Source organism: Urocampus carinirostris, chromosome 12 (assembly GCF_059441175.1).
Source record: "Urocampus carinirostris isolate Australia breed hairy pipefish chromosome 12, RoL_Ucar_1.0, whole genome shotgun sequence".
NCBI classification, from domain to species: Eukaryota; Metazoa; Chordata; class Actinopteri; order Syngnathiformes; family Syngnathidae; genus Urocampus; species Urocampus carinirostris.
Window position 1 is genome coordinate 33,411,274 of NC_142360.1, and position 16,548 is coordinate 33,427,821.

The 16,548-nt window shown below is 40.1% G+C and overlaps 3 protein-coding genes across 8 annotated transcripts in view; 1 reads left to right on the top strand and 2 right to left on the bottom strand.

Annotated features, from left to right (window-relative positions):
- The window catches only part of LOC148355645 (uncharacterized), an 18,604-nt gene extending 9,721 nt beyond the window's left edge, over positions 1-8,883 (bottom strand). For both annotated transcript variants that reach the window (XM_088348814.1, XM_088348813.1), the window contains exons 1-9: positions 8,643-8,883; positions 3,570-4,648; positions 3,365-3,492; positions 2,040-2,213; positions 1,680-1,965; positions 1,508-1,614; positions 1,326-1,354; positions 1,205-1,239; positions 826-1,000 (exon numbers count right to left, since the gene is read on the bottom strand). In XM_088348814.1, the coding sequence (XP_088204940.1) occupies positions 826-1,000; positions 1,205-1,239; positions 1,326-1,354; positions 1,508-1,614; positions 1,680-1,965; positions 2,040-2,213; positions 3,365-3,492; positions 3,570-4,648; positions 8,643-8,651 (2,022 nt within the window). In that variant the 5' untranslated portion in view covers positions 8,652-8,883. The remainder of the gene's footprint in view (positions 1-825; positions 1,001-1,204; positions 1,240-1,325; positions 1,355-1,507; positions 1,615-1,679; positions 1,966-2,039; positions 2,214-3,364; positions 3,493-3,569; positions 4,649-8,642) is intronic.
- bloc1s2 (biogenesis of lysosomal organelles complex 1 subunit 2) overlaps positions 1-16,548 on the top strand; it is a 281,661-nt gene that overhangs the window by 227,603 nt on the left and 37,510 nt on the right. The window lies entirely within an intron of this gene.
- dab1a (DAB adaptor protein 1a) overlaps positions 13,584-16,548 on the bottom strand; it is a 411,680-nt gene continuing 408,715 nt past the window's right edge. For all 5 annotated transcript variants that reach the window (XM_088350331.1, XM_088350336.1, XM_088350335.1 and 2 more), the window contains one exon: positions 13,584-16,255. The gene's annotated coding sequence lies outside the window, so the exon portion shown is untranslated. The remainder of the gene's footprint in view (positions 16,256-16,548) is intronic.

Below are 16,548 nucleotides of genomic sequence, written 5' to 3' on the forward strand. Positions count from 1 at the left end.
AGGCTATACGAATAAACATGACTTGACTTAACTTGAGAGCCGAAGGAAGAAAGGCAGTTAAGGAGAGCCAAAGGAAGCAAGGCAGTTTAGGAGAGCCGAAGGAAGCAAGGGAGTTTAGGAGAACCGAAGGAAGCAAGGGAGTTCAGGAGAACGGAAGGAAGCAAGGGAGTTTAGGAGAACCGAAGGAAGCAAGGGAGTTTAGGAGAACCGAAGGAAGCAAGGGAGTTCAGGAGAACCGAAGGAAGCAAGGGAGTTCAGGAGAACGGAAGGAAGCAAGGGAGTTTAGGAGAACTGAAGGAAGCAAGGCAGTTTAGGAGAGCCGAAGGAAGCATGGCAGTTTAGGAGAGCCGAAGGAAGCAAGGCAGTTTTGGAGAGCCGAAGGAAGGAAGTACTGTATAGAAGAGACAAAGGAAGGAAGGAAGGAATGTAGGTTGGAAGAGATGGATGGTAGGAGGTTTAGAAAAGACAAAAGAAGGAATCAAAAAGTTGACTATAGGTTGAAGGAATGGGGGAAGTAACAAAGCCGGAAAGGATTGCAGGATGAACGAAATTCCCTTAAGTGGAAAGAAGTTGTTGAAGTAAGGGGACAAAGATTTATGTCAAGATGACGAGGTGAAATAGGTGCGATCAAAGCGGATTCTTAGTCCAAAAAAGATGAAGAGAATAATGTATTGAATAGTGACTTTGGTCTTCTGCCTTTGGATCTCGAAGCTCGATTTTAAGTCTTTGAGGCAACATTTGCATCAGTGGTCACAGGTTTTTCAGTTGCTAAATAAACTCCAACCCCAGATTTCACTCCAGCATCTTTTGCGTTTTCCAGCTCACCTTGAATTTCTTCCTGATCTCGTTCTCATACTTCTCCCTCTCTTTCTGCTCTTTCTTCATGCGCTCTTGCTGTCCCTTCAGTTCCTTCTTCTCCTTTCCCAGCCGCTGCTTTTCTCGCTTTTTAATTTCCTTTTCGTTCATGCCCCCAGCCAACAGAGCGGCCTTCCTGTCGTCTCTGTGCAGTGGAGTAAATCCAGTTCAATTTAGGTGACTCACAAAAAAACATGCAATAAGAATCAACTAAAACAGCTGTAATATAAATGAAATGTATGAAATAAAACAGTGATGAATAATGGAAAGGATACCATTTTCATCCTATAATATTCAATACAAAATAACCTAAAAAAAATCCACTGAATAAATAAATTGACAGGCTTACTTTGCCAGACTGGCTGACTTGTTATTCCCTTCATTCTGGAAGACAAAAAGCACAACTTGTTTGACTTATCTTAGACATGATTGTGATATTATAATCAAATCCTATAAATAAAGGTACTTACATATTCAGCAGTGGCATCGGCATACGGATCTGTGATGGAGGAGCCGTTGCAGTCATTTCATTATAAAATAAATCAGTTAGGCAGATACAGACTAGAGCATTTATGCCTATGCTATTAGATGTTGAAACAGATGCACTTCTTGAGGGCTCTGCTTCAGTTCCCTCAAAGAAATTAGTTCTTACTTTTTGGAGGTCGTTTCTTTTTTTTTACAACTTCAGTCTTTGCCTTCCTCGCCGAGTACAAGTCATCATGGTAGCTTTTTGTGCCAACATTATTGTAAGCTTGAGTCCTGCAGCACACACAAACTCCAGGAAAATGCTCTACTTTAAAAAGATTTACAGCTGTGCAGCTCACCCAGGTAATGCTTGATCAACCAGTGAGGTGCGAAAGACGGAATCTGTCTGATATGCAGGTGTCTGCTCCGGCACCCTGTTGCCAAACGTAGACAGCCCTTTGTGGCCCGTCATCATTGTACCGTTGCCGTATATTGGTTGAAAGTTTTTTCCATCTTGAATATCTGGACCGTAGGGTCCCCTATTGGCCCATTGGGACGCTGTCAATTCTGGAGAAGGCGCATCCAAAGACTGACCAGCAAAGTGGGGGTCATTAGTGTAAGGCATCTCTGGTACATTTGTAGGGACTGTTAAGGGACAACAGATAGAGACAACTTCAGAGATAATACCGGAGACCCAAAATTCAGAATTCGCATTATACCGTTTTGTTTCTCTGGAGGTGGCGGAGGGCCAAAGTTGGGGGCTTTGATGAAGGAGGGTTTGGACAGTTTCTTGGGAGGAATCCCTGGAGCGATTTGCTCAGGCTTAGGAGGCAAAACATCCAACTGCTCCGGTATGGCTTCAATTCTCCCAGTCTCCGTGGGTGACAGTTGCCCTGTGCATAGTTTTGACCCTGTTACTACGAAACACATCACACAATTCCAGGATCTTATAGCTACTGCACGATCGCCATTTGCCAATTGCATCTCACATCACTAACGCTATGAACAGAATGCAGCCAGTGAAGGCTCAGTTCTGGACAACCTGCAGGATAAGCTCATGAGAGTGACAGACGTTGATTTGTGAAGACACCAAACCAGTTGAGAAAGTTGTTTCTAGGCGAATGAGGCGCACACTTTAGCCCGCCTGAGAATGTTTATACAAGTTTACTTTGCTCATCAAAAAAATCCATGTGTGGTGGTTATGATATTATCCCTGCAATCAACTTACCAGGAAATTCATATACAGGTACATATTTGAAGGATTTAATGGTGCACTAAGGCATCGCAATCCTTTCGGCATGCAGAAAGGTATCATTTTATCAAGTTTGTGACAAATCCAAACCTTCAGCCATGCAAGTTCTTATGAAATTAAGACAGTAGTCCCTAATAGATATCGTGTTCATCAAAATAGCCCAATGAACCACAGCTAACTTGTTACATAGCCAGTTAGCTATACATAATGCTAACTATTAGCCAGCTGACAGCACTTCAGTCTGGAATTGGGAAACCTTTGTTTGGAACAACAAGCTTCCCACACCCTTAGACGAGACGTAAAGAGAACACGCCCAATATTTTCAACCGAAGAAGTCTTTTGGAATTCATATAAAATGTCATCAGAGAGTCCAGCTGCCAAAAGTAAACCTTAAGAATTTGACCCTGGATAACTAGGAATCTACATAGGCAACAATTAAACGTTTGATACTTCCATTCAAATAAAGGCCGCATATTTAGCATAGTTGTGCTATTAATGGGACTAGCTCCAGGGAATGGTTGAGTAGAACCATTTGAAGCATGGCCTACTTACAGAAGGGTTTTGCTTTTTTAAATGTAACTTTTGGACTTTTATTTACCCATCCCAGATCTTTATTGCATATGACTGGATACAAACAAATCTAAGAAAATAAAAGAGGATAGTCTTGTGGTAGAAGGAAAGGCACATTTGACTTTCTGGAACTGAATTTAAAACCACTGAAGTGGGTAAAGCTTAGTCAATACTAAACATTTTATTCCTCAAATCTGAAAGAAAAGACACCTATTGACTTACTTTGATTTATGCTGCTGTGACGTCTGGTTTGATCGTCGTAGTCAAGTTCTTTGAGGGAAATGGGGCTCAAAGGCGAGGGGACATCCTCTGGAGGCGGCGTACTGGAGACAGAACTGCTTGTCTGGGAGCTGAGACCATAAATGTAAGTCATCAGTACTAATATTGTGGACATTTTGACACAAAAGTAGTGAGAAGTGTCTTTTACTTGAAGCTTTGCTTCCTGCGAGCGTTTTGTAGAGCGTTAAGGATCCTGCTGTCGGCTGCAGTCGTCCTCTTTGTTTGACTCATGTCCTCTGCCCTCTCCAAAGCCATGAGGGCTGAAAGGGAAGAGTGGGGATCTTCAGCTGGGGTCCGGGGCCTCAGCATGGCTTCTATACTGATTGGTGCTGTGCCACCTACAGTTCCAGGTTCAAAATGGAGAGGTGATGGCGAAGGGGATGAGAATTCAGGTTGAGGTATATGGTAAATAGATTGAGGAGTTTGCACAAAACTGATTCTATTTTGACGGTCAAGAAGGGACATGGGAAGTCCAGAGCTTTCTATCTCCAGTGGCCTTTCACTCTCTGGCGATGGATCGTAAGGAGGTGGAATAAAAGATGGGGGAGGAATTAAGCCATAAGAGTTTGTCATTGCCAGATCAGATTCAGGCAAGGACAAAAGGTGTGGCGGAACATTTTCTACCCCTGGTTCGTCGTCAAACTCGGGCGGTATCGGGATAAGCGGATCTAGTACAAGACTGTCCAGGGTGGGCGTGTTCAAGATGGGATCAGTCGGAACCTCACCCACGTTAGATTTTGATACCAAATTCAAACCCAGAAAACCTTTCTTCTTTGTATTCAGAACTTTTGATTGAACTGGGGCCGACACCAGCTCCCCGGTTGTCACCGACTTTTCCGTCTTGCCTTTAACTCCGTCTTTTTTCAGCTTCTGGTACAGCGAGTTCTCGTCAAGCGGCTCCTTACTTTCCTTGCTCAGTTTTCCTTTGCCGTTCTTAAGCATGCCCCCGTTCCTGTCCAGCATGGGGCCCTTGATAAATGGCTTCTTGCTGTCAATCTCATCTTTGAAGACCACCCTTGGGGCATTGACTGTCCCTCCATTCAGGGTTTGGTTGATTGAAGTTAGCAGGGAAGGGCGGGCCCCTGCCGGGATGTAATGCGTGGGGCTGGTGGGGGGAGGAACCACCTTGGGCTTCTCCGGGGGGACAGGCTTCACCCTGGGCTTCCTCAGTAGGATGTCTTCCTCTTGGAACTTGGCCGTCAAGGCCTTGACATCAACCATTTCCACCTGGTGACAATATTTCAGAATTTCAACCTGCATTTTATGCTGAACGTTGTTTTGATAACAAAGGGGTGCGCCTCTTGTTTGCCTGACAAAGCTTATCTCCAAGTAAAATGTAAACTATCATGAATGCATACGAATGGCTCCATAGCACTTTGACAGTACTTGAGCAGCCTTGCCCAGTTTTTTCGTGAGATAAGCACCCTATGAAAAGTAACAACGAAAATAGGGGAAAATCTAGGCATTATTTTGACATTATTTAAGTGCGGTTGTGATATTTAATTAAAAATCGTTAGGCAAGGCAAGTAATATGCGGTGAGGTTTGTGTCTGGTGAGGCATATTCAGATTTTTAAAGATGCCTAATTCGTCATTTGGCTGTCAGAGAAAGAAAACACACCAAATAAATTGTAGCATAAAATGATAATAATTTCCTCACCTAAGCTTATAAATAAAGTGTATGCACTGCTCCTTTTGAATAAAAGCATTAATAGTCTATTATGAAAAATATGTCCATGCAACCGAGAAAAAATAATACTGGATAGCTCGACTTGCTGTTGATTTGGGCTCCTGTGTGTGGCAAATCAGAATTTTTGATCCCACTATCGTCCTATGCCATGAGGCAAGATATTTGTGTGCCTCACTCTTTACAGACGTTCAGCACAGTAATTCATTACCATAGTAAGTGTCTAAATAATCATCATGTGAAAATTCTGCGATTTTGAAACTGATAATCCATAAATAGTAAATTTAAATGAGAAAGAACTTTAACACTGACTAAATATAAATATTTAGTATATTTATGATTTTATGAAGCACAGCCTCACCTGACTGCACATCACTGGGCTATGCAAAAACCTTCAGCACCCTAACAGTGATGAGTCATTTTTAGCAAAAAGTAACATGACAAGATAGCTACCATAACCTTTGTTTAAAAGTTACTTATTTAAACACATAGGGTAATGTTTTTAATGTATGATAGATGCCCTTATCAAAGTTCAATGTAGTGTATGCACCCCCTTTGCCTGCCCATACAGCCAAGTGACACAATACTTCAAATTATCCACCACAATTTATAGATTAATATATTTTATAAATTTAATTTTGCACATTTGAGGCAATAGCCACGTGTGATTGGAACATCATTCCTATCCTTCACACCAGTGATCTGAAACCTTTTTGACTCAATATATATATCTACTTTCCCAGACTGGCTGTCTAGATACTATATATATATATATATATATATATATATATATATATATATATATATATATTATTATACTTTTTTGAGTGGGGGGCGACTCCAACCACGCTCCCAAGACCAAAGCTACGGTAATTCTTAGGCACATTTTATTTCGCTGTGTGATATCTGATCGAATCTATAAAATAATAATGCCAGCAATTGTGTCCCATATATACCAGTTAAATTTGTCTCCATCCTGCAGGTGTTTAAGAGTGTTGAGGCTCATTTTGACTCTTTTTTTTTTGTCCCTAATAATAGTTTCAAAACAAGGTGCGAGCAGAGTTCTTTTGTAAAAATGTCACAAAATACTGCAAACAAGGATTCAGTGCAGTCTGCGCTGGCCAAGGAGGATTGCTCACGCCATGTGTATAGCATCACCTATTCCTACCGCTCACCCAATCCCGATTTCTCAAGGTTCTTTTACGAGTGCTTCTGAGAGTTTAAAAATTGTCATGTGGCTTATCATCAAACGCTTTCTCAACAATGGACATAGATTGTTTAACCCCAATTCTGTAAAAAATCGCCTAAAACCCCATGTCAAGATGCACCCAAAGCAAATTGAATGCTGTTCTTTAACCAATTGGAGAATATGGATGGTTTTGGTCTCTTAAAAGGTAAGACTAATTTTGTCCAAAACTAAAATAATCACTGCAAGTGCTACTAACAATGAGTATTCTGAGTTAGAACACACAGAAATATGTTGTTATTCTCACTGGAATTTGTCTGCAATTAAAGGCCTGCATATGAGTATAGCATGGGTATCTTAGCTGGAAAAATAGATTGAAGCCTTACCTAGTACCCAGGGTTGGGTAGGGTTACTTTAACTTGATTACTTTCAATTACTTTTGGATTACTCCAATACCAAATATGCTAATAAAAGACAAAATAAACTAAATATGAATAAAATTATGACTCACAACACGTGGTAAGCTTTCTCTCCTGGCTTTGATCTCTTTGATCTCCAGCAAAACTAACATAAAATGCGACAAAAATAAAATGAAAATAAATCCAAACAGCTTGCCAACATAATTTTTGCCGTTCCATGTATTCCTTTACTCCCCAAGCCTGCAGAACATTTAGTAATTGTATTCATATTTATTTTCTTTTGTCTTTTATTAGCATATTTGGTATTGGAGTAATCCAAAAGTAATTGAAAGTAATCAAGTTAAAGTAACCCTACCCAACCCTGCTAGTACCTTATCAAATCTGATCACAATATGAAAAACTAAACATTGTACTTTACTAATTTTTCTAATGGTAGGTGTAGACGTTTCCAAAAGTGTCCATTTGGAGACTAAAAACTCTAAACCTGTGTATTTTATTTTGGCCAATTAGACATTTTGAAATAGTTGTAAATGTTTGACTTCTCTTTCCCGAAGCCAATAAATGATTGTGCATACTTGTGCGTAAAATTGGGGCGTAAAAATTAATCACTAGTGGTGTTACGCACACTTATTTCAGGGTCTAATTTGAACACAATAGGGACATCTTTATATTGATTTATTCAGAATTTCATTGGTTCACCAATGTGTCAGTGTGTCTATAGAAAATAAATGTACTTGTTTATTTGTAAACAGCAATTATTAGGGTAAACTAACAGCTAGCAATAAGGAACATCCATCAATGCAGGCATGATTTTTTTCGTGGATTTTTTTAATCTGTCGCCGTTGTTGTGTGTTTTGGTGTAAATATTTTACATGGTTGGATTTACTAGACTCTCGTGGATGTAAGAAGGTCATGGTTGCGCACTGTCATCAAATATCATGACGGCCAGGAAATGTAATTGGAGCGTTATGCCGGCTTTATAGTTTTTGTGTATCTTGTTTCAGACTGATGGTGATGTTTCTGTGACATATAGTTTTAAATGGTCAGCATTTCTTGGATCCCAAGAGCTTACGTTTTCCAATATTATGTGGCATGACATGTTTCAGTGACTGGTGACATTGTACAGACACGTACCTGCTTCTCAACAGTTCCGGCCAAAATAGGGTCTGTTTTCGTGACACCTTGACTCTTAACTGTTGTTCAAGTTCTTTCCTATATACTGGACTGAACCCTATCCTTTGTCGGTATCATCTTGACCTCATACGTGCTACAATTGGCTCCAGATATAACAATGTGTTAAGTTGCGCAAGATCTATTTTATGTCCAAGCCATATGTGCTCCAGCACCCCCGCGACCCTACTGAGGATTAGTGGTGTAGATAATGGATGGATGTGAAATTTAGTTCCCGAGAATTTTGAGCTCCACACGCTTGTCGATCTAGACAAGGCGGCGCACCCCTCTTCTGCCAAATAAATCAAAACACAAGCTAGATGTAGACAACTGCAATTTATTGCAAGTTCGCATTGGAAATAATTGGACATTTTTTAAGCCACACGCCTCCTTTAGCATCCAATCCAAAGCGGCGCACCCAACTCACTGACACATGTTAAAAACGCCATGTGTAGACAGATTTTAAGAATACGCCATGTCAAGTAAGACGTTGATTTTATACTACGCACCCCTGGTTGTGTACGACATGGCTTGGAAATCTCTACTTTAGAGCTAAAAGTGAAATTTAGTTCCTGATAGTTTTAAACCTCACACCTATTTGTAATCTACACCAGACTGGCACACCACCTAAACCCTGAATGCAGTCTGGTAGGAAATGACCCAAATGACACGTATGAGACTGAAACAGAATTTACATTAGAGCAACCATGTGAAAAAAATATTTTACATTCACGTCAATTCCATTACGCCGAACTACTCACCTGAGCCATGCTTTTCCGACGTCCGTCTGAATGGAGAGCGAGCAATCTTTCCGTCCCTTTAAGGTCTCATTTGCTCTGCTGCACCAAACATATCGTCCATTCCCCCAAAATTGGAAACCACTGCAGGATTTAGTTTTCTTTTCTCTCAAAAATCTCAGGCGAACTGCGAATGGTTACGATGGAGGAATGAAGCAGAGTAAGATCACCCAACAGTCCAATCCCGTCAGACGAGTCTGCTGAAGGAACGGATTCTCGAAAGAGTTTGGATGTTTTTTTTCTTCATCCTGAAGGAATGTCACTTGGCCAGTGTGAGTCACCATGAAACCTACTAGTGCAGATTATTTAAAAAAAAAACTAAGGATTACAAAAATGTATTGACTATTTGAACCTTTCATTGCTTTTTACTTATTATTATTATTTCTTCCGCTGGGAAAAAAGTTGATTATCCCACAGCACCCTCAAGAAATAACTGAGCAGAAGAGGTTGGGCAACGTTCCAAAACGATTTAAGGTCTACTAACAACATACATACATTCAGAACAGTACATACCATCCACACAAAGCCTGTCCACTGTACAGTTCTGAGGTCATGAGATCGAACCTACTGTGTGGAGTTTGCATGTTCTCCCCGTGCTTGCGTGGGTTTCCTTCGGGGACTCCGGTTTCCTCCCACATTCCAAAAACATGCATTTCAGGTTCATTTGCCGGTTCGAATTGTCCCTAGGTGTGAATGAGCAAGTGAGTTGTCTGTCTCTATGTGCCCTGCGATTGGCTGGCAACCAGTTCAGGGTGTCCACTGCCCGAAGATAGCTGGGATGGGCTCCAGGGCCCCCCGTGATCCTACTGAGGATAAGCGGTACAGATATTTGATGGAAGGATGGATGTCTGATTGGCCTAAAGAATTTTGCTACATTGATGAGATGGTTGGGTTGCCCTTGTTGTTTACACTTGGCTAATAATGATTACCCAATTTACTAATTTGAAGTACTACCAGGGTTGGGTAGGGTTACTTAAACTGGATTACTTTCAATTACGTTTGGATTACTCCAATACCAACTATGCTAATAAAAGACAAAAGAAACTAAATATGAATAAAATGACTAAATTTTGTGCAGGCTTGGGGAGTAACGGAATACATGGAACGGCAAAAATGATGTTGGCAAGCTGTTTGGATTTATTTTCATTTTGTTTCTGTCGCATTTCATGTTCGTTTTGCCAGAGATCAAAGAGATCAAAGCCAGGAGAGAAAGCTTACCACGTGTTGTGAGTCATCATTTTATTCATATTTAGTTTCTTCTGTCTTTCATTTGCATATTTGGTATTGGAGTAATCCAAAAGTAATTGAAAGTAATCCAGTTAAAGTAACCCTACCCAACCCTGAGTACTACATTGTCGCTGCTATTTCAAAAAGATATATCTCCATATTTGTATTTTTTGAATACGTGTTAACATTCCAGGCACTTAACTTAAGCCCGTCTTAAGTGCTACCTTTAAAATAGTTTTCTTTTTTATCCTTTCATCCTTTTTTATCTTATTCTCTTTTAAAACTTTATTACATGTTTTCCCTGCAGTGCCGCGTCTAATCTCATTGTAAACAATGCTCAGTGTGCAAAAGGGAGATGAAAAGCAGCTGAGATCGAACACAACTCACGGAAAGCTGCTGCTGCTGACTGCAGCACCTGGAGACACGCTGTCAGAACTGGAGTGCGGAGGGCACAGGAGCGAAGGGACGAAGACGTGGCGAAGAGAGGGATTAATTTATGTACCTGCACCACCGAGTGACTTTACATGCAAGTACTGCGATAAAGACTCATTCGATAATCGGACTGTTCAGTCATACCCCATATAAACTGACATGGCGACTCTTCTGGCGCAGTCCATTGTCTCTCGAAACAAAAGGAGAAAGAGTATGCAAAAATAAATGACAAAAAACATTCTTTTTGAATGAGTGCAACCATTTATTTTAAATGAATTTTAATTATTGTATTTGTCTTGCAAAATAGCAACATAATCCTATATTTTCAAATTTTAAAAATTGTGTATTTATTAGATAGATAGATACTTTATTCATCCCCGTAGGGAAATTCACACTTCCAGCAGTATCCTTGTGTTGAAAATAAAACGATAATAAAGTAAAAGGAATATAATACATAAATACCCAATGTAACGTGTTGATATAGAATATTCAAAATAGTGCTACATAAAATACACACTGTAATAAAAATAGGGTAATATGCAAATGTTGGGGTGGGGTTTAATGTGGGCTTTGACTCCCCTGGGTGGAGTTAAAGAGCCTCATGGCGTAAGGAAGAAATGATCTCCTCAGTCTGTCCGTGGAACAAGACTGTGACAGCAGTCTATCGCTGAAGCTGCTCTTCCGTTTGGAGACGATGCTGTGTAGTGGATGTGATGAATTGTCCATGATTGACCGCAGCTTTTTCAGTGCCCGTCTCTCAGCTACAGTTGTCAGGCTGTCCAGCTCTGTGCCCACAACAGAGCCCGCTTTCCTCACCAGTTTATTAAGACGAGAGGCATTATTAGGGAAATACTAGAAATTAATAATCTTCCTCTAATTAAGAATCTACCTCTAGGTGAGCTCAACTCATTATTATATTGAAGAATGCACGTTTATATCATAACTCATGTACTTTAAATCTTTTTTTTTTTTTAATGAATTACGTTTTTTTTTTTTTTACAATCAGGAAGCGCTAAATAATACACAAACGTGCACATGCTAGCATTTCCCCTTCCAAGATCCCTTCACTTCACAGAAGCGGCCAATCAAGATGCTGAGACAGTACTGCACATGTATACCTTAGACTTTGTACAATAAACACCCAAAATTAATATTTTTTTGTTTTGTTTTATACACACCTGTGTGACGGATGAAGGTTTTGGAGAAGGAAAAGCAAAGAATCATTTAGGATTTATATTTAAGAGCAGATTGACAAACACGTTCAGTGCCAATGACGGTTACCACTGTTAAATCTCCAATTTCTATTGAAGTAGGCTGGCGGTAAATGTTATCTTGACTTTATCTTATGTAATCTACTGTATTGATTGATTTTATCACTGCTTATTGAAACATTATATAAAGATGAAAAAAAGTGATTCAGGATTCAAGCACTTATCAATCAAAGCAACTTTTCTTATTTCTCAAGTACCATTAAAAAAAAAATCGGTGTGAATCATTTTTTTGCAGAGCCACAAATATATCTGCGATTTACATATGTGATCTTTAATCTTGCGTGTGCATTAATCTGGACATATGATTTTTAGATCTTGAGTAAATTGTAAATATCTTTAAGACGAATCTCTCCTCATATAGGTGTTTGGTAAAAATGACATTAATATGTAGCTTACACTTTCAGTTGCCAGAAGTTCTCCCCATTACAATTTACCACTAGGAAATACTGCCTTAATTCTTAGCGTGGCCCATAATAAACGTCCAGAATTGATACGTAATCCTTGGACTAATACACATTTCATAGTGCCCTTTTTAGGTGTAGCATGCACCTGTCCTCTTGGGCGCAACCTCTAGGGGGCAATGACGCTTCATAGGACAATGCCATACAAACTAATGCCAGCTTCCATCAATCACGAGGGATGAAAAAAATGCAATGACAAAGGGAAACCACCAGAAAGCAGTGTCAGCATCATTATTAAACAGATTTGTTGAAAAACATAGCAACAATATCAAGTATTTACAAGCGCTTCACCCAAAATTCAAGCACTTTTCACGCCTTTAAAACACATTGAAATTGAATTTTCAAGGATTTCAAGCACCTGTATGAACCCTGATGATTATACAAACTCAATTTGACAATAATATATATTTTTAAGTACCGTATTTTCCGCACTATAAGGCGCACTTAAAAGCCTTTATTTTTTTTTCAAAATCTGACCATGCGCCTTATAATACAGTGCGCCTTATATATGGGTCAATATTAAGTCGCAAAGTCTTGCAACTAAGGCAAGCAGCCGCCGACTAGATTTTCCCTCGAAGGCGAAGTAGTCCGCGGTGTATGCTGGGATTTATATACCGGCGTTTCATTTCCTAACCAATGTGTCAATCATCATTTGAATCAGTCACTATTGGCTAAAGTTATTCGGAGGTAAAGGGGGCGGATCCTTTTGATCATTTTCAGGCTCGCATAGGCTAAAGGGGCGAAACAAAGCCTGCAATTAGCCGAAAAAGATGAATGTGAATCACACGTTGGGTTGCACCACGGCATAGAGAAAACATTTTTTACTATTCTGTATTTGTAAATATTTTACTCTCCTGGATTTACTACACTCACGGTTGTAAGAAGACCACGGTTACGTATCATTATTGAACGTGATGGCTGCAAGAGAACTTAGGTGAGCTATGCAGCTTTATATTTTCCCGGTATCTTGTTTTAGAGCGATCTTGATGTTTCTGCGATGAGTCTATTTTTAAACTAAATTCAATTAAAAGTGTTTATTGTCATATGCACGGTAAAGAACCCTGTTTCCCTGCACAATAAAATTCTTACTTTGCTGTCCACACAGTTGCCAGCAAAAAATAAAATGGAAACTAAGAAATGTTTAGCATTTCTTGAATCCCAAGACTTTAACCTTCCGAATAATATTTGGAACGATGCATTTGAGTGATTGGTGACATCGTACAGAAACTGTTTCCGTACATGTCTGAGACACGTATTTGCTTCTTTGCAAGCTTTCGGAATGTTAAGGGGGTAATACGTTTGACTGAACTATCTGACTGTTTTGTCGACGTTCCCATTGTAGCGCCTTATAATCCGGTGCGCCTTATGTATGGAAAATATAGGACCAAAAACTATTTTTTGGGGGTGCGCCCTATAACCCGGTGCGCCTTATAGTGCGGAAAATAAGGTACATAAAATCCCTTTCCATTTCTGCAGATGATTTAAAAAAATGAAAGTACAAGCAACAACAAAGATAACTGAGATGTATTTATTTAGAACAAGAATACATGATCAGGACATGAAAACTAAGAGTGAACTCAAACGCCCCAAAAAGGATGAAATAAATGCTCCCCCATCCAAGAAAAAAAACAACACAGTATGTCATATATTTGTAAAGATAAAAATAATTCCAATTTACACTAAGAAACAGTTAGTTGAGGTAAAATATTAGAAATGTTCCCGTTCCAGTGTATTGTGTAAGTGTTTGTTGGCTCTCTAGAACAGTGCGTCAATCATCATCGTCAACATCATCATGGTCCCAAATAGGTGGCATGAGGATGATTCTGGCCATAAAACAGGGAGTGGAAAATGGACTTTCTTATGGAAAGGTTGGCCACAACAGTGTGAACCCGCAATGTTTTCCTGGGACTATTTAAAGATGGAGAGGAAATAAATTCATCAAGCAGAGACAAACAAACCCACCATCAAAATAATGAAAATAATCCCTACTCTATTTATTCTTGGACCTTTCTGTGTTTGTAGAAAATTGGGCCATTCTAGGAAACTGAATTACATTCTTATGTAGATATATACCGGTGCCTCAGCTTTTGAATGGATTTTTTTCTAGGATGGTGTTCAAGGTTTGAATATATATTTTCTCCTTAACAAATAATGGTAAACATTCTGTTTTGGCTCACTTTTTCGTACATTTTACATACAATTGGAGTGACATAGGCTTAGGTAAGCAGCACTGGTTACCTAGCTTAAAGACACGAGGAACACTCTTATGTTTACTTATCGCTGTTTCTAATATAATAGTATTAGAGACTGTAATCCCTCATTTCTTGCAGTTAATGGGGATCAGAACCCCCTCTGAGATATGCAAAAATCCATTAGTAGCCCAGTTCCCCCCCTTATTTTTAATATTTGCTTTGCTGGACTCCGTTCACTGCTATAGTCAACTGAGGATAGGATCGTAGCTGCACGCGTGCTGTTTATTTTAGGCATAAAGAACATGACAGGGATACATTACTAGATCATGGCCAAAAAATGCAGTTAATTTCAAGCGGACAACAATGGCACCACTCAGTGGCCTGAACCGGGGAGGAAAAAGCGCACTGCTGGCCTTACTATCAGCAATAGATGACCGGGGATGATGGATCGCGGCCACAACCGCATATTTCATTACTAGCGGGCTAGAACAGCACCCCTCCTGACAAAAAAGCCTTCTGCCGGTCCTCACTCGCAGCAATACTGGATTTGAGATAATGGATTGCAGCCAAATGTGCACAGCTTATTTTAAGGTGGAAAAAAGCCAGCAAACCTGACCAAAATGCACTCTGCCAGTCCCTGCTTGCAGTAGTATGTGATCAAGGACAGGGTTGGGTAGGGTTACTTTAACTGGATTACTTTCAATTACTTTTGGATTACTCCAATACCAAATATGCTAATAAAAGACAAAAGAAACTAAATAGGAATAAAATGACTCAATTTTGTGCAGGCTTGGGGAGTAACAGAATACATGGAACAGCAAAAATGATGTTGGCAAGCTGTTTGGATTTATTTTCATTTTGTTTCCGTCGCATTTTATGTTCGTTTTGCCGGAGATCAAAGAGATCAAAGCCAGGAGAGAAAGCTTACCACGTGTTGTGAGTCATAATTTTCTTTTGTCTTTTATTAGCATATTTGGTATTGGAGTCATCCAAAAGTAATTGAAAGTAATCCAGTTAAAGTAACCCTACCCAACCCTGATCAAGGATAATGGATTGCTGAATCTTTATCAACCTGTGATATACTGAGGACGTGGAGTACAGTGTGAAGTAGCAAGAGATTGTACTGTTTTCCTCGTCCCAGTCCCTTTTTTCTCTGGTTTCTTGGAAGATGTTTGTAACATCCTCAACTAAGTACAAAAAGGAACAAAAAAACGTACTGAATGTTAAACGAGAAAAACAAAACCGTTCAAAAGGTGGATACACGTGGCTACTACTCGGGTTGGAAAATTTGCAAAAGTGAAAGCCTCCCTATTTAATGGCACAGACACTTGAATGGATGCGGATGGCAGCTCGTGTTTATTTACAAAATTGGCATCGAGCCGTTTCACAGCACCCCCTACCGAGCCGAAGCCTGCATTGCAGCTTGATTAAAAAAATCACATGAACAAAAACACATAAATTCTCTTTCATCAGCTTTTTTTCTTCACCGTATCATATTCTTCAGTCTGTCGTTAGTATTGTACAAAAAGCTATCGAGAATGAACTCTGTGTCCCTTTCCACGTTGTCCCGGCTGTTCCTTTGAGATCAGTCTGCCGGGAGACAGGTTAGGCCGGTCCGATGCATGTACGAGAAGTTCTGTGTTTTTTTATGTGGTTTGTGTTTGTGTGTGTGTAGGTATGATCGTCAAGTGAGTAGCTCCCAAAGAGTTTGTTCCTGCACCCGAGTCAAACCAATGGAGAAGAAAACGAGGGAGGGAAAGTCCAACCGTGTTGATTCTTTGCCTGCTGGGAGTCAGTGAACGAATGGGTAGGACAGTTTCACGCACACACACATTCGGGGTAGGACAGTCTCACGCACGCACACATTCAAGTTTAGGGCTGGAGTTTCCCCTTCCTCCAGTTTTCTTAGCGCCAGTGCGGGCCGTCTTGCTGTTCCCGAGCGTCTCTCATTTCTTCCCTTTGTTGATGCGGGCGTACAGAGGGTCCTTCTTCTTCTAAAAAAACAAAGAAACACCGAAATAACATAAGAATTTGGAACAGGGGTGGCAAATATACCGCCAGCGGTCCGGATCAGGCCCTCCATAAGATTAAATCTGGCTTGCAAGACATTATTGAGAGAAGCCCAAGAGAACAATAAGCAACAATGACCTGCAGTTTAGAATATGTCCACTGGATGTCGCCAAAGCCACACGCCACTCCAAACCACCCAGTGTGGCTGTATATTATTGTTCTCTTTTGCCCGCATCCCTGCGTCCTAGACGCATCAATTTGCTGGGGACGCATAGTG